The 24,696-nt window shown below is 41.9% G+C and overlaps 1 protein-coding gene across 1 annotated transcript in view; it reads left to right on the forward strand.

The window, feature by feature from the left end:
- Positions 1-5,600: 5,600 nt before the first annotated feature.
- LOC126217635 (uncharacterized) overlaps positions 5,601-24,696 on the forward strand; it is a 40,856-nt gene continuing 21,760 nt past the window's right edge. Inside the window, exons 1-7 of the mRNA XM_049942113.1 lie at positions 5,601-5,685; positions 6,853-6,920; positions 7,428-7,519; positions 9,080-9,265; positions 11,444-11,558; positions 11,924-11,975; positions 17,021-17,162. Of these exons, the coding sequence (XP_049798070.1) occupies positions 5,601-5,685; positions 6,853-6,920; positions 7,428-7,519; positions 9,080-9,265; positions 11,444-11,558; positions 11,924-11,975; positions 17,021-17,162 (740 nt within the window). The remainder of the gene's footprint in view (positions 5,686-6,852; positions 6,921-7,427; positions 7,520-9,079; positions 9,266-11,443; positions 11,559-11,923; positions 11,976-17,020; positions 17,163-24,696) is intronic.

A 24,696-nucleotide genomic window follows, 5' to 3' on the forward strand; every position in this document is an offset into this window, starting at 1 on the left:
CTCCCCCTTCCATCTACAGCTGGCATAATACGTATCACAGCTGCGGATTCCGCGCGGTATCTGTCCTTTTGGACATGACTGAAAGAACACACACCATTCATTCATATAAACTGGCACCAAGGTAAAATTTTAATTACGATGCGTTACTTAAGTCTGACCCCAAGTTTCAAGCTTCATTCATACAGAAACTGTGCTCTTGTGAAATCGTGTGCATCTTTCGGAAACTGCCTGTGCTACAAGATCTCAGTTGGTTATCGAATCGGTACTTGCTCGTCCTGCAGTCCGTTCCTGAACACTGTACAAATATACAGGGTGCAACGAGTTTAACTGCCGATATTTCTATAAGTGGTGCCTTAATATGTACACACATCATTGTGTTTGTTGCTTTTTCTCTGCGTCCAACAGTCTACACACAAACACGTCACAGACTTTACGACTGCTATTTTCTGCATAATCGTCACTGCGACACTAGGTGGGCAACGAGTATTGGGTATACACTAACCGTTTTGTGCCCATGCGTCCTCACTGCAATACGTGAGCCGCTGCCCAGGGGAAAATAAGCATTAATGGCTTGCTCTTGCCCCGTGTACTTGGAGGTACTAATCAGCCTAAAAACATACAATTTGCAATAGCTACAATTATTAGTCTGCAAATGATTTAAATACTGTTGTAATGTTATTCAGCACGCTATCCTCAGTCACCTACAAAAAAATCTGCACTTACACCAGATACATCTTGTGTGTGAGTAAGAAATGTGTAGAACACCTAATAGGTCGTTAAAAAGCAGAAATTCATTGCTAGAAGCCCATGCGACATACGAGAAGGTCGTGGTTACATGTAAGCTTGTGTGCGCTCAATTGGAGTTTGTTTAAAGAAACACAAACGGAAAAATACTTGGAAGAATGTTGGTATTGAGTCATGCTAAATTATTGATTTTGTCTATTCATCCACGTCATGAAGTTCTCTCTTGGTTAACGACTTCAGTAAGAGATGACGTGATAATGATAATGGAACACAATGTAATATACATCCGCAACTGTAGCTAGCAACTGTTTCCGTCGAATAAACTTCGACAGTCACCCAACAACTGACTGCAGCGCAATGTAAGTATGAAGGCCTAAAAGTTGCATTACTCCAGTCAGTGTCACTGGAGGTTCACGAAAAAGCGTTACCTATCAGAATGCTATGTATTTCTAGCACTGGAACACTGCATGGACACAAGAATTCACTGCAGCTGCAATCCAGACTTACATTAACGGTAAAAACATCGCAAAATCAAGGATTTGTGCGACGTAAACGACAGTTTGTACGCATGTTACTAGATCTCGAACATGATGGCAATAGTAGCGCCACTGTAAGGATGCAAATCAAGTTTACTTTAAATACAAGCTGTAGCGCTCGTGCGAGTTAGTTACCTTTGAGATTGGCCTGGTATGTTAATATTAATCAACAACGCCTTTAAGGCCACAAAGACGCCATTATCACCACCTCACTGAGTTTGAACGAGGTCATGTAACAGGGCTACGAAAAGCTGGATGTTCCTTCTGCGATACTGCAGAGGGGCTTGGCAGGAATGTAGCCATGTGATTGTTGGCAGCGATGGTTACGAGAATGTACGGTCGCAAGAACACCTGTCTCCAAACGGTCACCTGGCACTACCGAGAGGGAAGACCATCGTGTTCGGTGTATGGCTCTGGTGCATCGTACTGCATCTGCAGCAGTTCGACCAAGAGTTGGCACCACAGTGACACAACGAAGTTTTACAAATCGGTTACTTCGAGGAAAGCTCCGAACCAGACACGCCGTAGCGTCCATTCCATTGACCACAAACCATCCCCATTTGTGACTTCATTGGTGTCAAGCGAGAGCTCATCGAAGGACAGGTTGGAGATCTGTTGCGTTTGCTGATGAAATCTGGTTCTGTATCTGTGTCAGTGATGGCTACGTGTTGGTTAGAAGGAAGCTAGTTGAGGGCTTGTAACCAATTGGTGTGCGCGCTAGATACACTGGACCTACACCTGGAGTTACGGCCTGGGGTTATACCATGCAGCCTGACTGAAAGTTTGTGCATCATTCTGGTGATTCGACTAGTTGTGCTCCTATTGATGAATAGAATTCAAGGTGGTGTTTTCCAACAGGATAACGCTCGCCCACTTATAACTGTTGTAACCGAACATGCTCTGCAGAGTGTCGACTTGTTGTCCTGGCCTGGCCGATCAACAGATGTGTCTCCAATCGAGCACATATCTCACATCATCGGACGTCAACTCCAGCTTCATCCACAAATAGCAACAATCGTCTCTTTACGGACCGACCAAGTGCGACAAGCATGGAACTCCATCCCACAAACTGACATCAGGCACCTGTACAACATCATGACGCACATTTGTTTATTTGTATTCACTGTTAATCATGTAAATGGATCCCGAAATTCCATTGTTCTACATTAATTATTTTTTGGTGTTGTGATTTTTTTCTATCTTTGTATTAATGATGTTGGTACACTTTGCGTAGGAACGAATATAGAGTGCCAGTTTTATCTATGGAAATGTTTTAGTTACTGGGCTTTTTAAAGTAACCGTATCGTAAGTGTATTGATCAAATACATCAACTCGTATACAGAGGTGTCATTCAGCTCCTTGTTTTGGTCGATTTATCGCCATCGGATATTACCAGACGTTTATAACGGGTTACAAGTCTAACCTTACTACAAGCAATCGAGAAATGATTACCAAAATTCAAACGATCCACACTTCTGAAGATGTTTTAGGTAAAGAATGTCTAAAAAACTGCAACCACAAAAGACAAAAATCTAAACCTGCCCAATATGTCACTGGATAAACAACGATTGCAACTGGGTGGAAACAGTTCACACCATACAATATCAAAGTAATACTAAGGTACGTATCACACTAGGAATGAAAGCTTTGTGGCGTACCGGTGTATATTAATACTGACCAAACACTATTATGAATTTATAAGCAGCATCATTACAAAAAGAAAATAATTGAATTACTGGTGTGACCAATGGTCCATAACCTCTCATCAAAAACGATACTGTAGTGAAAGGAATTATTGAAAGGTGGTGGTCATTTGGTGTCATCTTGTGAGGTAACGGGCGAATTGTGGCGCCCTGAAAATATCGTAAGTTCGGAGTTGGCGTGGCGAGGGCGCAGGCCGTACGGCAAGCCGACCGCATGGTGCCGGACGTTGGCCGAGGCAAGAGGGGTCCAGCCCGAGCGCGTGGCTGGGAATTCCATGTTGATACTATGACGAGCACTGTGACAATGAAAGAGACTTGTATGCCGACAGTGCCAAAGATGGCGGACTTTGTGAAACCCTCATGGCAGACATTTCACAGTTCATATAGAAATTAATAGTAGCCAGATGCATCATGATACCTCAAAAAGAAACATGTACATTGCCACTATTTGTACGACTATTCCGATGGTGTAATCAGATTTTCAATATCTTTATTAGTTTAAAGTTTAGTATATGACGGTAAATTATGCAAGTAATACCCAGCAGGCCGGCCGCGGTGGTCTAGCGGTTCTAGGCGCGCAGTCCGGAATCGCGCGACTGCTACGGTCGCAGGTTCGAATCCTGCCTCGGGCATGGACGTGTGTTAGGTTTAAGTAGTTCTAAGTTCTAGGGGACTGATGACCACAGATGTTAAGTCCCATAGTGCTCAGAGCCATTTGAACCAATACCCAGCAACGAATTTCCTAAATCTAAACGGTTCTTCCGATTTTATCGATCGGTGGGTCTTTAGAAAGCTGTTAGTGTAAACCTAAATTGGTATAAATTACAAGCTTGTAACTTGAACAGTTCATGAGTCATTAGAGGGCAAAGTGGCCGATTAACATCAATCGCGTCAGGCCGTAAGTACTCCACAGTTACACGAAAAAACGGTAGCAGCATGCTTATAAAAATATTTATTCATTTATGTCTTTGTTTATACCCAATATATGCCATTCATAAAGAAGTTGGTTAAATATTTACTGTGTTTTAAAAAGCACAGAGGCGTTACGCTACTGGCCTACTTCTGTTCTATTCCTTTGATATATGTTTAATTTGTTTATGTATTTCATAATGTGTGTTAGAGCGTGTTTATGGTCCAACCGTAGGAATATTTATTAAATTTCAAGTTATTTAAATGCAAGTCCAGTAGTTCAAATGTGTTTCATTATGTTGTGAATGTGCGTTGGCTTGAAGAAAGGGCGGGAGCGCTCTAGCCAATCGCAGCGATCGTTCCAAAAAGGACACGTGGAGAGATTGTATGAAAGTGCTGCAGAGGATGGCACAGGATACGGGAGGTGCTGGAGAACGGCGCAAAGGATGCACAGTCGCGAGAGAGACTTGGAGTGTGGAGAGCGGTTTGCGCGTGGTTGCGAGAGACAGAAATACTTCGGAATGCGGACTTGTGAACTTGTGAGATTTCCGAGGTTTCTACAGTGAAGACGTAGTATGCGTTTAGAAGGGACTATCTCGCGACCTATGTTGTCGTTCATAACTAATTACGTGCAGTAGGAATCTATTGTTTCCCTGTTAATCAACTTATATTTTATTTAATTGCTGGACCATCGACACCAATAAATGTTTTGCAGAAATATACCGCATTCTCAAAAGTACTTCTACCATCGTACTCATCATTTAAAGTCATTAAGAAAGTACCTGCAAATTTTATTTATTGCAATCTTTCATTTATAAATTTCTACGTTGCATTCGCGATTCCCGAGTGATACGAACCTTTGACCATTCGATTCCTGTATACATTCATACTGTAGACTCAGCAGTATTTGGCTTGTAATGCGGCAACTACGTATCCCAGCCCCTAGACAACGCAACCAGCCAAAAGTTTTAATATCGCAACTCTGAGTCGGAAAGATTGTGTCTCTTGTTTCCTGTGATGCAAATTAAATTGTGAGCATTGACTGATTTCTTATTGTTAAGAAAATAGCTTCAAAACGCCTTCTTAGCGTTTAGCAATGATATAATGAAAAAATACGCGAGAACAATGCAGGTAGTGAATGAAAAAACTCGAAGGCGAATCAGGTAAACACAGGCATTTTAAATACGAATTTTTGCAACATTCATACTTGACATCAGAACTCGCACTATGTGAAGTCCGTCTACATCCACATTTAAAGACCTTTGGGTCAGAGGTATGTTTAGAGCTCGCTGAAGAAATTAGTGTCCGTAGGTGGGTAGCCCGCACTCCATCCACGTGTCAGCGAAGGAATCTGCGCACTGGGAAAGCCTACACAAAGTACGCTAAATGAGGCTGTGCCGATGAATTTGTGAGTGTCTTAATAATGATAATTACAGGCAGTAATAGCGACGTTTTCCGTAAAGGTACCATGAGCGCCCAAAACGATACTTTTCTTTGTAAGTACTTGTTATAACACAATGACTCGTGCACCTTTCAGGGAAGAAAATTGAAATGTTCACGTCCAAACTTTCAATATTCCCCACTTTCTTATCAGAACATTTTAGCAGCCGAAATCTTTTCCGTCTCCAGCATCACGTAAAATCTGGATTCGTGGTTACTCGTTTTGCAGAAAATACGCAGAGCGTTGGTGTTCTGCTCTGCCGACATCATGCGAACCATCCGTGCTGTGCTGTTGCTGTTTCTGGCAGGGAACACCGCCGCCATGCCAACCAAGCAGCAAGGCTCCTTCCTAGGTATGCCACCGTAACGTACGTTACCTAATTGTTGATTAGATCTTGTTCTGTTTCATAAGGTTTCATCTTTCCGGACGTATCATGCACAGTCAGTTACGAATCATACATTTCAGTATCACACCTTCACGGGGAATGAGGTGATTCATTTAGTGCCTACCGGCACATTTCATCCAGAAGTGGCACTCGTTGCAGTATTACCGGCAATTATCGTGTACATCCTGGAAACCAAATACATTCTAATTGAAATTATTCTGTAGATCCATTCTATGAAATAAAATAGCTACTTTTTAATGTTAACTTATTCCTGTAATGTGTAGAGTTCTATTTTTTACAAAATTACAAATCATTGAAAGTACCTCCTCAAAATAATTTTTGTAATGAAAACGATTTGTTTCTGCTCGATATCTGATGAGATGAAATGTGGCGTCTCGAAAAGTAAACGCATTTCAGTGAATCGAAATACTTCAAGTATCGCAATACTTTTCGTCTAAGTGACGATAAATGTCTTTATCACAAGTCGCAAGCTATTAAAGTTAACTAACGTTCATTTGAAACAGGGTAGTAATTTGTTCATGAGTAAAGTTAACTGCACTTCGTGAAAGTAGACATTCTCGTTTCAAAGAACCGAATCTATGACACAATTACTGGTTTTGTCCAAATCTCCCATTTTTTAAAATCTATATCTTCAATTTTTGCGCAAGTCTCAGATTAAATATCGTATCAGAATTAAAGTATTGAATTTAATGCCATATGAGGATACAGTCTTCGATTTATATGGAAAGTGTAGGTTAAACAACATAAGTGGTTTTTTAAATCGTAAATAAAGTTGTTGCATACGAATGTGAACGGAAACCTGTAACGTAGGTTTTCGTAATTCTACCACCGTCCCGTTTTGATAGTTTCATTAAGCCATGCGATAGAAAACAGGTTCTTAACTGGTAGCTTACTTGCAAACACCAACACACTTGTCTATCACTGCTTCCTTATAAACTGTATTTTTGTCACCCTACGTCCTGATAAATTGTGTTCTTTTCACTCCATGTTATCGCTCTCTTTGGTTGTTAGTGAAGACCTCGGAACATTTACATTTAGAGCAATATACATGACTACATGGCTTGCTGTTTCAGCAATTTCTCTCATAGTATCACGTTGGACTTCTGTCCGCAGCTATTGAAGAGCCCTTGAAGACAGCTCTGAAGAGTGCTGAGCCGCGCTTTAACGCTCACATTATTGACGTAAGTGCTATTGTCTCTTGTATATACGCCTAAAATAAAGAAATAGGCATGACTGAAATATTCATATAAAATTGATTCATTTAGTAACATCGTTGTTGAAGAATTCTTGCAGAAGTAGCCATTTTACTTGGCTTCACTAGTATTACTAGACAGAATATTGGCTACCTGTACTAGTACAATAGATATCCGGCAAATAATTTGTCTCATAGCTTCAGCAAGAGCAAATAAAAAACGCTTTCTTTTAGAAATGAAACCAGTTTAAATTTGGATGCGTTCTAGAGAAATGTATTTTCTTATTATCCATTTTGTGTCGGTAAAAATAGATAAAACAAGTTGTCGATCTGTAGCAGCAATAATACTGCACTACATATTTTATTTCTCTGGTTACTTCGTCAGAAAATTCATGGTAAGAACTAGAAAATGTTTCGATTAACATCACGATTAGTGAGGTGTTTTCACTTCTTGAGGTGGGACAATGACAGGTTTTTGTTTCTGTTTTTACTACAGGCGTCCAAGACTATGCCACCCGTGCCCGCCTTTAGATCCCTGCAGGCCATCCTCAAGGACATCTTCTTCCAGCCTACTAAGGAAACGTCGGTGTAAGTATCTGGTAATATATTAATACTTTAGATTTCACAAATGTCCTATTTCAGTACGTTGTTGGTTACATTCCTTGACGTTCTCGTGGCCAGCATCTATCCCGTCCCACTCACTCATAAATCCCGATCATGCCCTTTATGCCTTTTATATATATATATATATATATATATATATATATATATATATATATATATATATATATATATATATATGTATATATTAAACGAATCTTCTACAAGTCTGGCTCAACCACATACAACGCCAACACACTAATTTTTTGCGTGTCTGAAATAAATGTCTTCAGCATCATAAATATCTTAATATAAAAATCTGTATTGCACGGAGGGTATTGACGCACTTTCACCTAATCATACATAAAATCAAAATTAAAAGCAATACTGTGTTTAGTAAAGGTGTTTCTCATCTTAAAAGCTAGTATTCATCGTCAGAGGTATTACTATTAAGGCCATGTTAGATTCATTCCACATTATCAAATTTCTGATTCCCTTGTAATTTGTCAGACTATGTTCCAAGAGAGGGCACCCACTACTCTGAGAATGTTATCAGTTTCTGTATGTTAGCCATAAACTGTAAAAGTAGTTATTCAGATAGGCATATAGTTTAATATGAGATAAAAGGATGCCTGTGACTATTACACAATTACATTAACACTGATGCAGGTCGCTAAGTAACAAGAGTTCATATGTTTTAAAAACTTCATTGACGCTCTTCAGGAAAAACCATTATCAGAATATCTGTCAAACAGAAGATTAGGCCTCTCGGGGTATCCGCGCGGTCTTGGGCGCCCTGTCGCGGTTTGCGCGGCTCCCCCCGTAGGAGGTTTGAGTACTCCCTCGGGCATGGATGTGTGTGTTGTCCTTAGCGTAAATTAGTTTCAGTTACATTAAGTAGTGTGTAAGCTTAGGGACCGATGACCTCAGCAGTATAGTCCCGTAAGATCCTACCATAAATTTCCAATTTCCAAAAGATTACAATTGTAATATAAGCACAAATTACTCGTACATATTAAGTACAAACCTACTCAGATTCATAGACAGCTAAATTTATAAATCAAAACCGAAATTATTACAAAGTATCATTTCAGTTGTTTGTGTGTAAGTGGAGTTGTCACTTGACAAGATACTGTGTACTGTATTTGTTTTCTGGTATGTAAACTTGGATGGCTATGAACATGATTAGGTTTGTAAATAAAACGTCATTTGTTATCTGTGCTTTTGACGACTGTGTCGGCCGCTGTGGCTACGGTCGCAGGTTCGAATCCTGCCTCGGGCATGAATGTGTGTGATGTCCTTAGGTTATTTACGTTTAAGTAGTTCTAAGTCTAGAGGACTAGAGTCTAGAGAGCCATTTTGACAACTTTCGTGTAGTTTCTGACATACATACATACTGGAGATGAGCCATGTCTGAAACGCGACTACATGGTTTTGATAACAAGTGGATAGGTAATGGGACATGTAGCGCTAGACCCCCCCCCCCCCCCACTAGACTTCCGCTCAGCTGTCTTCGCGATGTCTGCTGCAGAGACCATCCTGTTTCAGGGAGCTGAACGGTATTGAGATCATATCGACACCAATTCTCAACGTGACGTCCTGCAAAGTGGACCTGCCGTTCCTCAACATGGTCGTCGAAGGCAGCATCGGCACCATCGCCATCGCGGGCAACTACTCCATTGTGTCGCACCCCATCCTCAGGATGCTGCCTGCCTTCAGTCGCGGCACCTTCGGGTAGAGTGCCTCCTTCCTTTCTTCCCGCTAATCAATGCGCCCACAGAAAATCACGCTTGTTTCAATGTAATTCACATTTTCTTGTGTTTCAAACAACGGTGAAATTATTATGATGGACTAAATGGCAAGCAGTACTTGTTATCTTACGATTATTTTGATAAATCATAACGTTGTAGGGTCTAAGTGCAAACACCAGTCTTTCGACGTAAATATTAAGAATCGAAAATAAATACGAACGAGGTTATATCATCGTTTGTGGTAAGTTAAAACTGCATGTCGGTCAGGACTCGAGCCCAGACACTTGCCTTTATTGGCCATACTCTTCCAGATGCTAGTATGGATCATGCTCATTGGCCTACAGCAATTTGAAGCTCTCGAGTCACTTAAATGGTAGAGCAAAGTCCACTGAAGGCAAAGGCAGCTGTGCATGTTCGAGTCCTCTGCCAACACACAGTTTTAACTTATCACAAATGATCGCTATGGCGCAAAATGTGCCAGAAGTAAAAGAATTTCTCTGCAAATGAGGTTCCAGGGTAACACATGGACTAAACACATATTATGCCACCAACCTACCACTGAAAATTAAATGAATCTAGATAACATTCTGCAAACGAAACGTTCTTCACAAAATGAACACATACTTAAATTCTTCAGCGGCTGTGTACGTAAAGTGATCAGAAATGTTTTTATTCTTTTTTCGCTGGAAAACTACTCGAATTTGAAAGAAGTTATTTGATAAACAGACTGTGAAACGTGTTTCATCTGATTGATTAAATAACTTGCCAAATCTTCCGCGCTATTCAGGGCATATAAGACCACAGAAAACGACAACTGTCACTGTTACCTGAGATCAGTTCATTTCGGATTTCATGTGGTGACGCCGACTTTCGATTCGACCACCGGATCGATTGACACAAAGAGTTCTCGTTTGTTCCCAAATATCGCAAATTAATTTACGCTAGGAAGTCAGGTGCACGTAGGTAAAAGATTGGTACTCAAAACACTACGGTTGGAACTATACTTTGCGAATGAGTACATCCACGTGGAATGCATCGACGTAGCGCACTAATGCAGCGAAGGGTGACTGATAGGAGTGCTTCTGGCAACCCAAGAAATTACCATGTACAAAGTCAGTAAGCTCTGGAACATGGTCATTGACCAATTGAAAAAAGAAATGACTAGTCAAGGAAATCACATCGTTAACCGCAACAGCACAGTTTTTCTTCCAGGACGGCGGCATCTGTTGATTATCGTACTCAGATCGATGACATACTGCGTCTTCGTGGAGACTAGTCACCATTCTACAAAGCGTTAGGAAAGTTGCGGATCATCTCAATGTCACAGTCATTCAGAGCAACAGTGGTGCTTCTCAAAAGAGTACTATATTACTGGGATTTAGAGAACACGTCTTCAAATTCCAGTGCTCGCTGTAGTTCCAAAACTTTCGGAATATGGACTAAACCATCACGCTTCACAGACAGCTTCCTCTGAATTCTTAGAAATTACATCGACATTTAATGCCACTTACTCCTAGCCTGGTGTTAAGTACCTATCTACGCGTTCCAATGGTTGTTTTCAACAATTTTAGAACGATGCTCGTAGTAACAAGCCCTGTTGAATATGTCACACATGCTTCGTATGTATTATGCCTGATCTCTCGTACATGTGATAACACGTTTCTTTATAAGAATACGGGTGAAATGAAAAACTATCGAAAACATAACTTGCAGAATAATGATGAATGTATTTAACGCAGAATCGAATATAGTTCCTGTTTAGTGTTTGCTCAGATACAATGGAATTCTCTGGGTGCAGCGATTTCGCAATATGCAACGTACGTAACCGCTGTATCTTCTAAATTGGCTAAATTTCTGTCTTAAGTTAAGACTAGTTTAGGTTTTGCCCAAGAAAAAAGCCTCTCCTTGTATGAAAGCAGGAAAATATATTTGATAGTGTATTTGTACAAGACACAGAAACATTCAGCGTGCTACAGTGACAGATTTGAAATTGTATGTGCTTAACAATAAAAAGTCCCCGTGGTAAAACCTCAACAAATGGTTACCAGTAAGGCTAGACACAGGAACGAGATACAGTTTCGATAAAAAATGTTATATATGTTGGTAAACACAATAGTATACAAAATATGTGTATGTGACGACGTTTGTGTTGTTGTAACAGGGTGTCCTTGCGGTCGATTGGATTCAAAGGGCGCATTGGTCTCAAGGTGGACGGCGACAACTTACACTCGCAGAACTACGACATTGAATACTCGCCCGTGCATACTGCAGTGACAGTGAGTAAACCAGCATTTTTCTCAGTGCATTAATGACGTTTCTCGTTACACTTGTAGTTCTCATCCAGCACACCAACTGCTGCATGATGTGTCACACACGAGGCCCACTTGCTTCCACAAATTAATTACGTGTGTAATGTACTTTGCGCTTATGGGTAAAGGTGTAAATTGAGGCTAAGAGTCAGCCAGATAGTACTGAAGTAGTCGAAACTAATTTTAGCAAAATAAAGATTCATACTAGCTTTTTAGTGATCAACGCAAAAAAAAATTTGAAAAAATTATTACGAAGCTTATTTCTGCTTTCCGCTATATTTACGATTGTTCCTGAAATTTATAGTCTTCACGCTGTCAAATTATTGTTTCAGGTGGAAAGCGACACACCCAGTGAAAGCACTCAGATTTCAACAAAATTATTTGGTGAGTACTGACTGAGAGACATCTCCGATTCTTTATTTGTAGTGCATAAACACAAAAATTGTCGGATTATCGACTTACTTCAGTAGTAACTGTCTTTAGATCTACATCTACATGAATATTCTGCATTTCACACTTACGGACTTCGCACAACCACCTTAAGACTATGGCTCTACCGTGTGGAAAATGAACGCTTAAATCTTTCTGCACAAACTCTGATTTCTCTTATTTAATTCAGACGATCATTTCCCCCTATGTAGGTTGGCGTCAGTAAGATATTTTCTCTTTCAGAGAAGAAAGTTGGTGATTGAAACTTCATGAGGAGATCCTGCGCAACGAAAACGTCTTTACCTTAATGATTGCCATCCCACCTGGCTTATAACATCCATGCCTCTCTCTCCCCTATTTGGCAATAATACAAAACGAGATGCCCTCCTTTCAATTTTTTCGATGTCCTCCGTCAAACCTATCTAGTAAGGCTCCCATGCAGTACAAAAATTCTCTAGCAGAGAAAAAAACAAGGTAGTCTCTTTACTAGACCTGTTGCATGTTCCATGCGTTGTGACAGTAAAACGTAAATCTTAGTTTTCCTTTCTCACTACATTATCTATGTGATCGTTAAAATTTACATTATCGTAACTGAAATTTCAGGATATTTAGTCTAACTAACAACCTTTAAATTTGTGTGATTTATCATGTAACCGAAATTTAAGGGATTTTTTTTTTTTTTTTTTTTTTTTTGTACTCTTGGATGACCTCACAACTTATCCTCATTGAGAGACGATTGCCACTTTTCGCACCATACATACACGAGATGACGAAAGTCATGGGATACCTCCTAATATCATGTCGGAACTCCTTTTGTCCGATGTAGTGCAGCAACTCGGCGTCGCATGTACTCAACAAGTCGTTGGAGGACCCCTGCCGTCCACAATTGTGAAAGCATTACCAGTGCAGGATTTTGTCCACGAACTGACCTCTCGAATTTGTTCCATAAATGTTCGATAGCATTTATGTCGGCCGATCTGGGTAACCAAATCGTTTGCTCGATTTATCGAGAATGTCCTTCAAACCAATCGCGAACAGCTATGACCCGGTGACATGGCGGAGTGTCATCCATAAAAATTTCATAGTTGCTTGGAAACATGAAGTCCATAAATGCCTGCAAAATTTCGCTAAGTAGCCGAACAAGTCGTCTTCAAGTAGCCGAAAGTAACCATTTCTAGTCAATGATCGGTTCACTTTGACTAGAGCAGCCAGTCAGTTCCATGTAAACAACAGCCTAAACCATTATGGACCCACCACCAGCTTGCACACTGCCTTGTTGACAACTTGGATGCTTGCCTTCGCGGGATCTCCGCCGCACTCGAACCCTACCATTAGCTCTTACAACCTGAAACGGGGACACAACTGAGTAGGCCTGGGTTTTCCAGTCATATGGGGTCCAATTGGTACGATCATGAGCCCAGGCGAGGGGCTGCAGGCGAAATCTTGCTGTTAACAAAGGCAGCAACAATTGTCTGCTGCCACAGTTCATTAAGGCCAAATGTCGCCTCAGTGTCCTAACGGATACATCTTCGTATGTCCCACATCAATATCCGCGTCCCTGTCTGTTAGCACAGACAACTCTATGCAAACGCCGCTGCTCTCGTATGTTAAGCGAAGGCCGTCGGTCACTGCGTTGTCAGCAGTGAGAAGTAATTCCTGAAATTTGGTGTTCTCGGCGCATTCTTGACATTGTGGCTCTCGGAATATTACATTCCCTAATGATATCCAAAATCTAATGTACCATGCGTATAGCTCCAACTATCATTCCTGTTCAAAGTCTATTAATGCACGTCGTTAGGCCATAATCACGTCGGAAACCTTTATCACATGAGTCTCTTGAGTACAAAGGACAGCTCCATCAATGCACGGCCTTTTTGTACCTTGTGTGCGAGATACTCCCGCCATCTGTATATGTGCATATCGCTATGCCATGATATTTATCACCTCAGTGTACAGATTACGTGGTTTTTCGATTAGAGTTTTCGATTGGTTTTGATTTTCTGGTGACTTTACTAGACGGTAAATAATAGAATCATCCGCAAACAGGATGTCTTCTAAATCGTTTATGTAGATAGAAACAGCAGAGGCTTTATAACAAATTCCTGGGGAACGACGGATATCATTTCAGTTTTACTCGATAGCATTTATGTCGGCCCATCTGGGTAACCAAATCATTTGCTCGATTTATCGAGAATGTTCTTCAAACCAAGCGATACTCCCTAGGCACGCAGTTTGATTAGAATTCTCTTGTAAGTACCGGTGGCAAAAGCCTTCTGAAAATCTAGAAACATGCAATCAATTTGAGATCCCCTGTCGATAGAACTCATTACCTCGTGCGAATAAAGAGTTAGCTGCGTTTCACAGGAATGAAATTTTCTCAATTCAGCTGTTTACTGTTATTTCCTTTCTTGAATATTAGTGTGACCTGGGAAACTTTCCAGTCATCTGCTATGGATCTTCCGTCGAGCGAGTGGTTGTATACGATTGCTAAGTATGGGTGTATTGTATCAACATATTCTGAAATGAACCTTATTGGTATGTTTTATGACCGAACACTTTCTTTCGTTAAGTACTTTAAGCTGCTTTGTTACACCTAGGGTATCTGCTAAATTACTCATGTTGCCAGCAGCCCTCGATTTTAATTCCAGAATACTTACTTCGTCTTCTTTGGAAAAGCAATTTCGGAAAAATGTGTTCAATACAGTGAGTTGACAGTAATGTGATAGCGATATCCATATATACAGATTGCATGGTACAGAGTACGCGAGTTACAAAATGGGGTGAATTGGCGGAGCTGTTACTTATACTAATGTGATTTACTTGAAAATGTTTCCGATGTTATTATGGCCGAACGACAGGAATTAACAAACTCTTAAAGCAGAATGATAGCTGGAGCTAGTCGCATGGAACGTTCCATTTCGGAAATCGTTAGGGAATTCACTGTTCCGAGATCCACTGTGTCAAGAACGTGCCGAGAATCCAAATTCCAAGCATTACCCATCACCGCGAACAACGCCGTGGCCGATGTCCTTCACTTAATGTCCGAGAGCAGCGGCATTTTCATAGAATTATCAGTGCTAATAGACAAATAACACTGTGTACAATAACCGCAGAAATCAATGTGGAACGTGCAACGAAAATATCTGTTACAGCAGTGCGGAGGAATTTGGTCTGAATTGGCTATGGTAGCAGACGACCGACGTTGCATTTCCTAACAGCACGATATCGCCTGCAGCGGCTCTCCTGGTCTCGTGACCATATCAGTTTGACCCTAGACGACTGGCCAGTCGTGACCTAGTCTAATGAGCTCAGATCTCAGTTGGTAAAAGCTGATGGTAGTGTTCGACTGACCACAGACCCTACGAAGTCACGGACACAAGTTGCCAGCAATTTACTGTGCAAGCTGATGGTGTCTCCACAATGGACTGGTCTGTGTTTGTTTACATGGATGAACTGGGTGCTATGGTCAAGCTAAACCGATCATTAAACGGAAATGGTATGTTCGGTTACCTGGAGACCATTTCCAGGTGACCATAGACTTGATGTTCCCAAACAACGATGAAATTTTAATGGATGACAAGGCACCGTGTCACCAGACCACAGCTGTTCGCGACTGGTTTGAAGAACAATCTGGACAATTCGAACGAATGATTTTTCTAACCGGATCTCCCCAACATTAATCCCATCGAACATTTATGGGACATTATTGAGAGGTCAGTTCGTGCACCAGCTGAACTTTCTTAATTATTGACGACTTTAGAAGCAGTATGGCTCAGTATTTCTGCATGGGGCTTCCAACGACTTGTTGTCTATGCCACGTCGAAGTGCTCTGCTACGCAAGACAGAAAAAGATCCGACACGACGTTACGAGACGTGGTGTAACTGTTGCTGAGTGGTGCTACCGGTAATATTACCATCAATATTTGCATTGTAGTTTTTGATTGTGGATGGCCACTCTTGTACTTTACATACACCAGAGTCTCGTTGTGTTGTCAGTCAGACTTCGAGACAGAGGTTCGTTGTGGAAGCTATTAAAAGCATCTCGCACTGAAGTCCATGTTAGGTTTCGAGCGTCAATGAAAAATCGTCTATTTTGGAGATTTTGTGTTTAAATTGGAATGCGTTTTTCTTTGCCTCTGTAACAGAGTTCTGACCTGTTTTGTGTACCAAAGAGATCAGTATCATCTTTTATTACTTTATTCTGTATAATTCTCTCAATAGCTTCAGACACTATTTCTTTGAACTGAATCCACATCTAATCTACACAATCTAATCTTAAGTAGTAGGAACTATTGAACACTGTCTCTTAGGAATCCGCCAAGAGAATTTTTATCCGCTTTTTTTAAATAGATATATTGCCGTTACTTTCGGTGGATTTCGATGTTTCGGCAGTCAGTCTCGCTACAACTACCTTGTGGTCACTAATAGCTGCATCCGCCATAGCACTTTCTATTTACTCAGAATTACTTGTTGATGACAGCTCAAGCATGTTTTTGCAAGCAATTGCAATTCTGCTGGCGCCTGAACTAATTGCTCAAAATATTTTTCGGAGATCACGTTTAATACAATCTATTTAAAACATATCCTAATATAATAATGCCAGATTGGTAGTGTATACTATGTTTTGAACTTCGGGGATTGGAGTCATTCCACAGACTGTGCGATTGATGGATCGAAATAACAGGCTCAACACATAAAGAAAACGTTAAATGATAGTACCGTACATAAAAACTCTTGTTATCACTGATCCCCTAGCCTGATCCACACGTGGTTTACTCAGTTCCATCTGCAGAAGCATCGAGAAATTACTTAGAACCGAAGAAGAGGACGCTACCTTAATCATAGAAGTTAACGACTGAGCAATTGCAAGCAACTAGAAGGAATTTGAAGCTGTCAAAACGTTGATAATATTAATGGAACTAACACAATATAAAGGACAAAAAATGGCGAAATGGTGTATGTGCCATAAGAATCTGTCTTGATATACTTCTCCGTTGCAGACTCGGAGCTGGTAACCAAACTGAAGTCACGCCTTCGAAGCTGGCTGAACAGGCAGCTACAGAGCCAGTTCGACGCCATTCTGGACAAATTCTCTCTGCGGGAGTTGTTCCTTCGTGACGAAAAGACTGTTTCCGGCTTCAGGTGATGGATTCAATGAGTTTTCTCTGTTAAAAGCTGCTCTGACGCTAGTTATTGACGTTGCTTCACCAACTAGAATTTTAACATCCACTAGAAAGTTATTTCAGTATAAAAAAAAATCATAAAACCAGTCGTGCTACATATTAATTAATTAAGTAAATTTCGTGAAAACATATTCTCCGGTCATTCATAACGCTATGATGAAATGCGTTTATTGTTGCTTTTTCCTAAATATCCAACGGCATTCCACTGACAGTGAATTTTCAACGGTAATGAAATCTGGCTTCTGGATGGAGCGGTCCATACAGGTACTGGCGGGAACGAAGTAATAAAATGAAGGGAACCAAGTGCTGGAAACTCCCATCTGAAATGAATGCAAGCACTCCACTGCCCAGTATTTCCTCTATGTGCCTACGCGCTTTCCTGATGGGATAAATCAAATAAATTATTACGTTTCTCGCCAAAACGCTGATATTAAAATTCATTTTACTGCAGTTAGTTTCGACTATTTCATCATCTTCTGGCAGATCTAAGTCTCCAAGTTTCACAGCATTAATTACGTATTCAAAATTAAGTTAACCGTGGTGTATAAATGGACACTTTGAGATTTAAATTCTGCCAGATGATCACGAAAAAGGTCAAATTTGTTGCAGAAAAATAGTCTGTTAGCGGCTTTTTGGTAGTAGGTATAAAAATTCCTTCCGTCACAACTGTGAAGCAAAATCCAATGAAGACAATCCAAATACGTAAGGCATTTTCCACAAACTTCATTGATAAAAAATTTTCGCTGTATATTTAACATGTACGGAGAATTATTTTGGAAGAGCGATTTCCTACTCTGACTGTTTTAAACGGGGCTTAAATATTGCTATTAAGTAATGTGAATAAAGTTGATGCGTATTCTGTAATATAGTACTCTAGATTGAATACTGACATTCATCTGTTTTACAGATATCTGCTAATGCCCATCAAATAAATATTCACATTTTGAACATCTTTCACAGTTTTGTCATTCTAATTGTTATTTGTTCGGATCCCAGCAGAAATCAAAACTGGTCTGTTTCAATGTGTTTCACTATTCTCGAACGTATGGACGATGACTCAAATGTCGATGTGCCCTGCAGACCACTTTGGGTGTTTGCATTACCACCGATGATAACGTCAGTGAAAGGAAGAAAAGTAAGCAAAACGCTGAGTGGCGGAGAGTCTGTTGATCCACAATAGTATCCAGCTGGAGTCGATCTGTTGGTAGCTACCCGACGGCGAAATATTGACAACCGCACGTCGCGAACTTATTTCGGGGTATACTGCTTGAATATTTGTTATTTAATCAAATTCCTCCCCCTACGGTCTGGTAGTCAGAAAGTGTATGATATCAATTATTAATCTTCTACAACCGAATACATATAGTGGCCAACCCGGATGCCTAAGTGTCGAGATCGGTAGCACTGGAACAAACTCAAAACGGCAGAGTACAGTCGTATGACAACAAACCGTCGCCTCCAGTAACCACGAACAGGCGTCAGATTCTCCGAGTCTTGGTCACTCAGTCCAGCATGCTGCAACATCCGCACATGTGTCTGCTCTTCTTCTTGGTCTTCCAAAGCGTGGTCTGTTTTTTTTGGAACGAATTTCAAAGAGCTTCTTCTCCCAAAGTAATATTGTTGATTTCGGTGGTGTTGCCATATTAAGTCTCATGGTGAAATCATTTCGAATCTCTAATAGTGTTTTCCCAGTGTGACGTAACTCTGAACCCAGGTACTCATGACGATTCGTTGTTCCAAGGTGTAATTAGATTCATCAGCCATTCTTCTCACAAATCAATATCACCTACAACAATAAAAAACTACTAGTTCGGAATTAGATAGGGCCAACTGGTACTTTTGGTACAGCCTGTATTTAACGACAAGAAATTCTCCAAATTCCTTATTGAAAAACATCATTTGAATATTGGTTGTTTGTGAGAACATATTATGTCTCGTGTAAGAGGGAGAGACACATACCAGCAATTCTACAACTTCAGGAACGAGCCATCGTGACTGAGGTAAGAGTTCTGCGATAAGATGCCTGATAATGTGAATATAGAATCGATTGATTCAGAACGACCATACTCTACATCACGCAGGATTTCAAAGTCCTTGCATGATCATCATCCTAGAGAACAGACCTAATGTTTGTACCTTGAGGCAAAGTGATGATTTGCTGCGAGACAAGCAACCACGCGGACAGTGCCGTACGCATGGAGCACCAAGGACATTCAGCAAGGCAAATTTATTTTTGATTTATTGTATTTCGGGCCGTGACCATTCATGTGTGATGTCAGTTATGATGATACGACCGAAAGGATCATACAACACCCAGTCCCCTAGCGGAGAAAATTTCCAACTCCGCCAGGAATCTAATCCGGACCTCTTTGCGTAGCCATCCGCAGCGCTTACCGCTTTGCTACCGAAGCAGAAACAGGTATCAACTGGTGCTGCCATTGACGTGGCAGCAGAGGGAATGGCCCCGATGGTGGTACGCCAGGCAGAAACACTGGACACGGGAATGGCACCAGGTCGTTATTCCAAAGGAAATAGCGATAGTGTGTGTCCACTGTTGGCACTGGGAGTGCCTCTCACTCATTGAAACTGGTCGCCATTCCGAAAGTCTGCGCTCCAGACGTCAAGGTACGTCGGTGAAGTGAGACACACGGGCCCTGCAATGAACGCGGTCCGTCACACTAGCCGGCTTGTCCGCCACGCTTTGCGAACGCTCAGTTCCGTGCAGGGCCCACGGAAAATCAACAATTAATTGGAAAGATGCCCTCTAAAGATCTCGATTTTGTGAGAGCTATCGAGAACTTGCATACATTTAAAGACGCAGATCAGAATTATTAAACTCGTCTGAAATGGTTACTCGCTGTCCGTTGGAGAAGGCTGCAGGCACTCGTAAGATCTGTTGTAGCACGTGTTGTGACACGCGCCGCGGTCCGTCTTTCTCGTAGGCCTCGACATACGCAATGTCATCAAAAGTATCCGGACACCTGGCTGAAAATGACTTACGAGTTCGTGGCGCCCTCCATCGGTAATGGTGGAATTCAATATGGTGTTGGCAAACCCTTAGCCTTGATGACAGCTTCAACTCTCCCAGGCATACGTTCAATCAGGTGCTGGAAGGTTTCTTGGAGAATGGCAGCCCATTCTCTTCACGGAGTGCTGCATTGAGGAGAAGTATTGATGTCGGTCGGTGAGGCCGGGCACGAAGTCGGCGTTCTGAAACATCCCAAAAGTGTTCTGTAGGATTCACATCATGACTCTGTGCAGGCCAGTCCATTACAGGGATGTTATTGTCGTATAACCACTCCACCACAGGCCGTGCATTATGAACAGGTGGTCGATCGTGATGAAATATGCAATCGCCATCCCCGAATTGCTCTTCAACACTGGGAAGCAAGAAGGTGCTTAAAACATCAATCTAGGCTTGTGTTGTGATAGTGTCACGCAAAACAACAAGGGGTGTAAGACTCCCTCCCTCCATGAAAAACACGACCACGCTATAACACCACCGCCTCCGAATTTTACTGTTGGCACTACACGCGCTGACGGATGACGTTCACCGGGCATTCGCCGTACCCGCACCCTGCCATCGGATCGCCACATTGTGTACCGTGATTCTTCACTACACACAACGTTTTTCCTGTGTTCAATCTTAAAATGTTTACACTTCTTACACCAACCGAGACGTGGTTTGTCATTTACCGGCGTGATGCGTGGCTTATGAGCAGCCGCTCGACCGTGAAATCCAAGTTTTCTCGCCTCCTCCGGCCTGACTGTCATAGTACTTGCAGTGGATCCTGATGCAGTTTGGAATTCCTGCGTGATGGCTTGGATAGATCTCTGCCTATTACACATTACAACCCTCATCACTGTCGGCGGTCTCTGTCAGTCAACAGACTAGGTCGGCTTTTACGCTTTTTTGCTGTACCTGTCCCTTTACGTTACCACTTTCTACCACATCGGAAACAGTGGACCTAAGGATGTTTAGAAATGTGGAAATCTGGCATGCAGACGTATGACACAAGTGACACCCAATCACCTGACCACATTCGAAGTCTGTGAGTTCCGCGGAGCGCCCAATTCTTCACTAGTGTCTGATGATTTCTGAGGAGTACCTATCAGTAGGTGGCAGCAAAATGCACCTAATATCGTAAACGTATGTTTTGGGGTGTTCGGATACATTTGATCACATAGTGTACCGGTACGTGATGTGACCTGTACAGTCCTGCACGGTCGAGGGAATAGTATTTCTTTCCTCTAGGGCTCTATCGCCTGCGGCCGCTGAAATCCTACAAAGCATTCTATACGGCCCTCCTGAACCCATCGATCCCTTATTCACGAGCCATTTTCCGGATCTCAACCAAAGCGAGCAATAATACTTATTTCATTTAGTTATTGGTTGCTTATTTAGCTTGACCTTATTAGAACCTTAAGTCATAATCGTAAATCTTATCGGAAACAAACCACACTAAAGAAATCCATAACGACCACAGTAATAATAATTCGCATTAATAATAGTAGTAATAATAATAATAAGGAAGTCGTTTCCCTGTGCTGTTTCTCTGCAAAATATACTGAGGGTGACATGTGAGGACTGATGAGTTCGGGAGGTATGTGTTGATAACACTCACACCGGATTACGATGCATACCGGAGTATCTCGCCAGTATGCTGCCAGCTAGCATGCAGCTACCACCACATAGCGTGCCCGCTTGTGAGCTGCGCTCTTCTTTCTTCCAGCAAAACAACTATTCACTGAAACTTCCTGGCAGATTAAAACTGCGTGCCTGACCGAGACTCGAACTCAGGACCTTTGCCTTTCGCGGGCAAGTGCTCTACCCTTGAGCTACCCAAGCACGACTTACGCCCTGTCCTCACAGCTTTACTTCTGCCAGTACCTCGTCTCCTACCATCCAAACTTTACAGAAGCTCTCCTGCGGACCATGCAGAACTAGCACTCCTGATATTGCGGAGACATGGCATAGCCACAGCCTGGTGGTTGTTTCGAGAATGAGAAGGCAAATGCAAAGGTCCCGATTTCGAGTCTCAGCCCGGCACACAGTTTTAATCTGCCAGGAAGTTTCATATCAGCGCACACTCCGCGGCAGAGTGAAATTTCTCATTCTGGAACTATTCACTGATTTACTGTCGTCAATCCATCGGCAGTTAACCACTATCTATGGGATGGCTGTGTGAGCATTCAAATGGTTCGACGCTGGGATTTACAGATTGTGGAATGGCACGAAGATGTGCATGACGAACAGCGCACAGGGAGGCCCACTATAGCAACATATAGTGATGCCACTACTTCATTTCGCAATATTGTGGAGGAAGATGGTCGCGTCACCACTGAAAATATCCTTACGCGGCTACCTGCTGGGGCTTCAATTGGACGTTCAGCATCGCAAACATCCTGACAACCCACTTCACTGCCGCAAAATCCTTACAAGATGTGTGTCACGTTTTCACAAACAGCAACGGATGAATTCGGTCAGAATGTTTGTGGAAATGCTTCAGATAGAGGGAGATCTGTCAATGGGGATCAGTCCTGCGTCAATCATTCAACTCTTTGAGACAAATCGTCAGCGCATAGTGTGGAATAAACGTGGCCAAACTGCCCCAAAAGTGGCAAATGTCACACATTCGGCATGGGCACTCAGGGGATTTTGCTCGTAAATTACCAGCCTCGCAAAACTACAATGAATGAAGGTGGGTACTGTAATGTCTTGAAGAATCTGCAAACTGACATCAAAAGAAAATGTCCAGGGATTTTGTCCCGTAAAGTTCTCTTCCTTCATGGCGGTGCTTGGTCTCATAAATCTCGAATGACCCAGTCAGAGCTTGGAAGGTACAGCTGGGAAGTGTTCCCGCATCCTCCATTTTCACCAGGTCTTGCCACAAATGATTTTCCCGTTTTCCCCCAACTCAATGGTCATCCTGGGGGTAAGCACACCAGCGCGGTTTGAAGTCACATCAACAGTGAACAGCTGGTGACGAGCGTAGGACCAGAGCTGAAACACAACACTGATTTCGAAGACTTAGGTAGCATTACCAAAAAAGCTTGGAAACCATGGTGACTTTATAGATTAGCAACAGAAACATCACATAATTTCAAGAAACTTATTTTTATAGGACAAATTTTGTGTAATTTATTTTTATAAAATATGGAAACTCAATTATTGGACGCCCCTCGTAACGTTCACTATGAAGCATTGATTGCTTTAAAGTATTTGAAGCCGTGTTTAGTGCCAGAAGTGGAAGGACTAATGAAAGAGGAGAAGATTGAAACGCAAATGAAAATGTTTCTTAGGAGAGACAAGGGGGAGCGAAAAATGGCGCGAAAGAAAGGGTCAATGAGAGTCAGCTACCGACAGATATATACAGGGTGGTCCATTCATCGTGACCGGGACAAATATCTCACGAAATAAGCGTCAAACAAAAGAAACTACAAAGAACGAAACATGTCTAGCTTGAAGGGGGAAACCAGAGGGCCCTATGGTTGGCCCGCTAGCTGGCGCTGCCATAGGTCAAACGGATATCAACTGCGTTTTTTTAATAGGAACCTCCATTTTTATTACATATTCGTGTAATAGGTAAAGAAATATGAATGTTTTAGTTGGACCACTTTTTTCGCTTTGTGATAAATGACACTGTAATAGTCACAAACACATGGCTCACAATTTTAGACGAACAGTTGGTAGCAGACAGGTTTTTTGAATTAAAATACAGAACGTAGGTACGTTTGAACATTTTATTTCGGTTGTTCCAATGTGATACACGTACCTTTGTGAACTTATCATTTCTGAGAACGCATGCTGTTACAGCGTGATTACTTGTAAATACCACATTAATGCAATAAATGCTCAAAATGATGTCCGTCAAACTCAATGCATTTGGCAATTCGTGTAACGACATTCCTCTCAACAGCGAGTAGTTCGCCTCCCGTAATGTTCGCACACGCATTGACAATGCGCTGACGCATGTTGTCAGGCGTTGTGGGTGGATCACGATAGCAAATATCCTTCAACTTTCCCCACAGACAGAAATCCGGGGACGTCAGATCCGGTGAACGTGCGGGCCATGGTATGGTGCTTCGACAACCAATCCACCTGTCATGAAATATGCTATTCAATACCGCTTCAACCGCACGCGAGCTACGTGCCGGACATCCACCTTATTGGAAGTACATCGCCATTCTGTCATGCAGTCAAACATCTTGTAGTAACATCGGTAGAACATTACGTAGGAAATCACTATACACTGCACCATTTAGATTGCCATCGATGAAATGGGGGCCAATTATCCTTCCTCCGACATTGCCGCACCATGCATTAACCCGCCAGGGTCGCTGATGTTCCACTTGTCGCAGCCATCGTGGATTTTCCGTTGCCCAATAGTGCATATTATGCCGGTTTACGTTACCGCTATCGATGAATGACGCTTCGTCGCTAAATAGAACGCTTGCAAAAAATCTGTCATCGTCCTGTAATTTCTCTCGTG

The sequence above is a fragment of the Schistocerca nitens genome, chromosome 1, assembly GCF_023898315.1.
Source record: "Schistocerca nitens isolate TAMUIC-IGC-003100 chromosome 1, iqSchNite1.1, whole genome shotgun sequence".
Lineage (NCBI taxonomy): Eukaryota > Metazoa > Arthropoda > Insecta > Orthoptera > Acrididae > Schistocerca > Schistocerca nitens.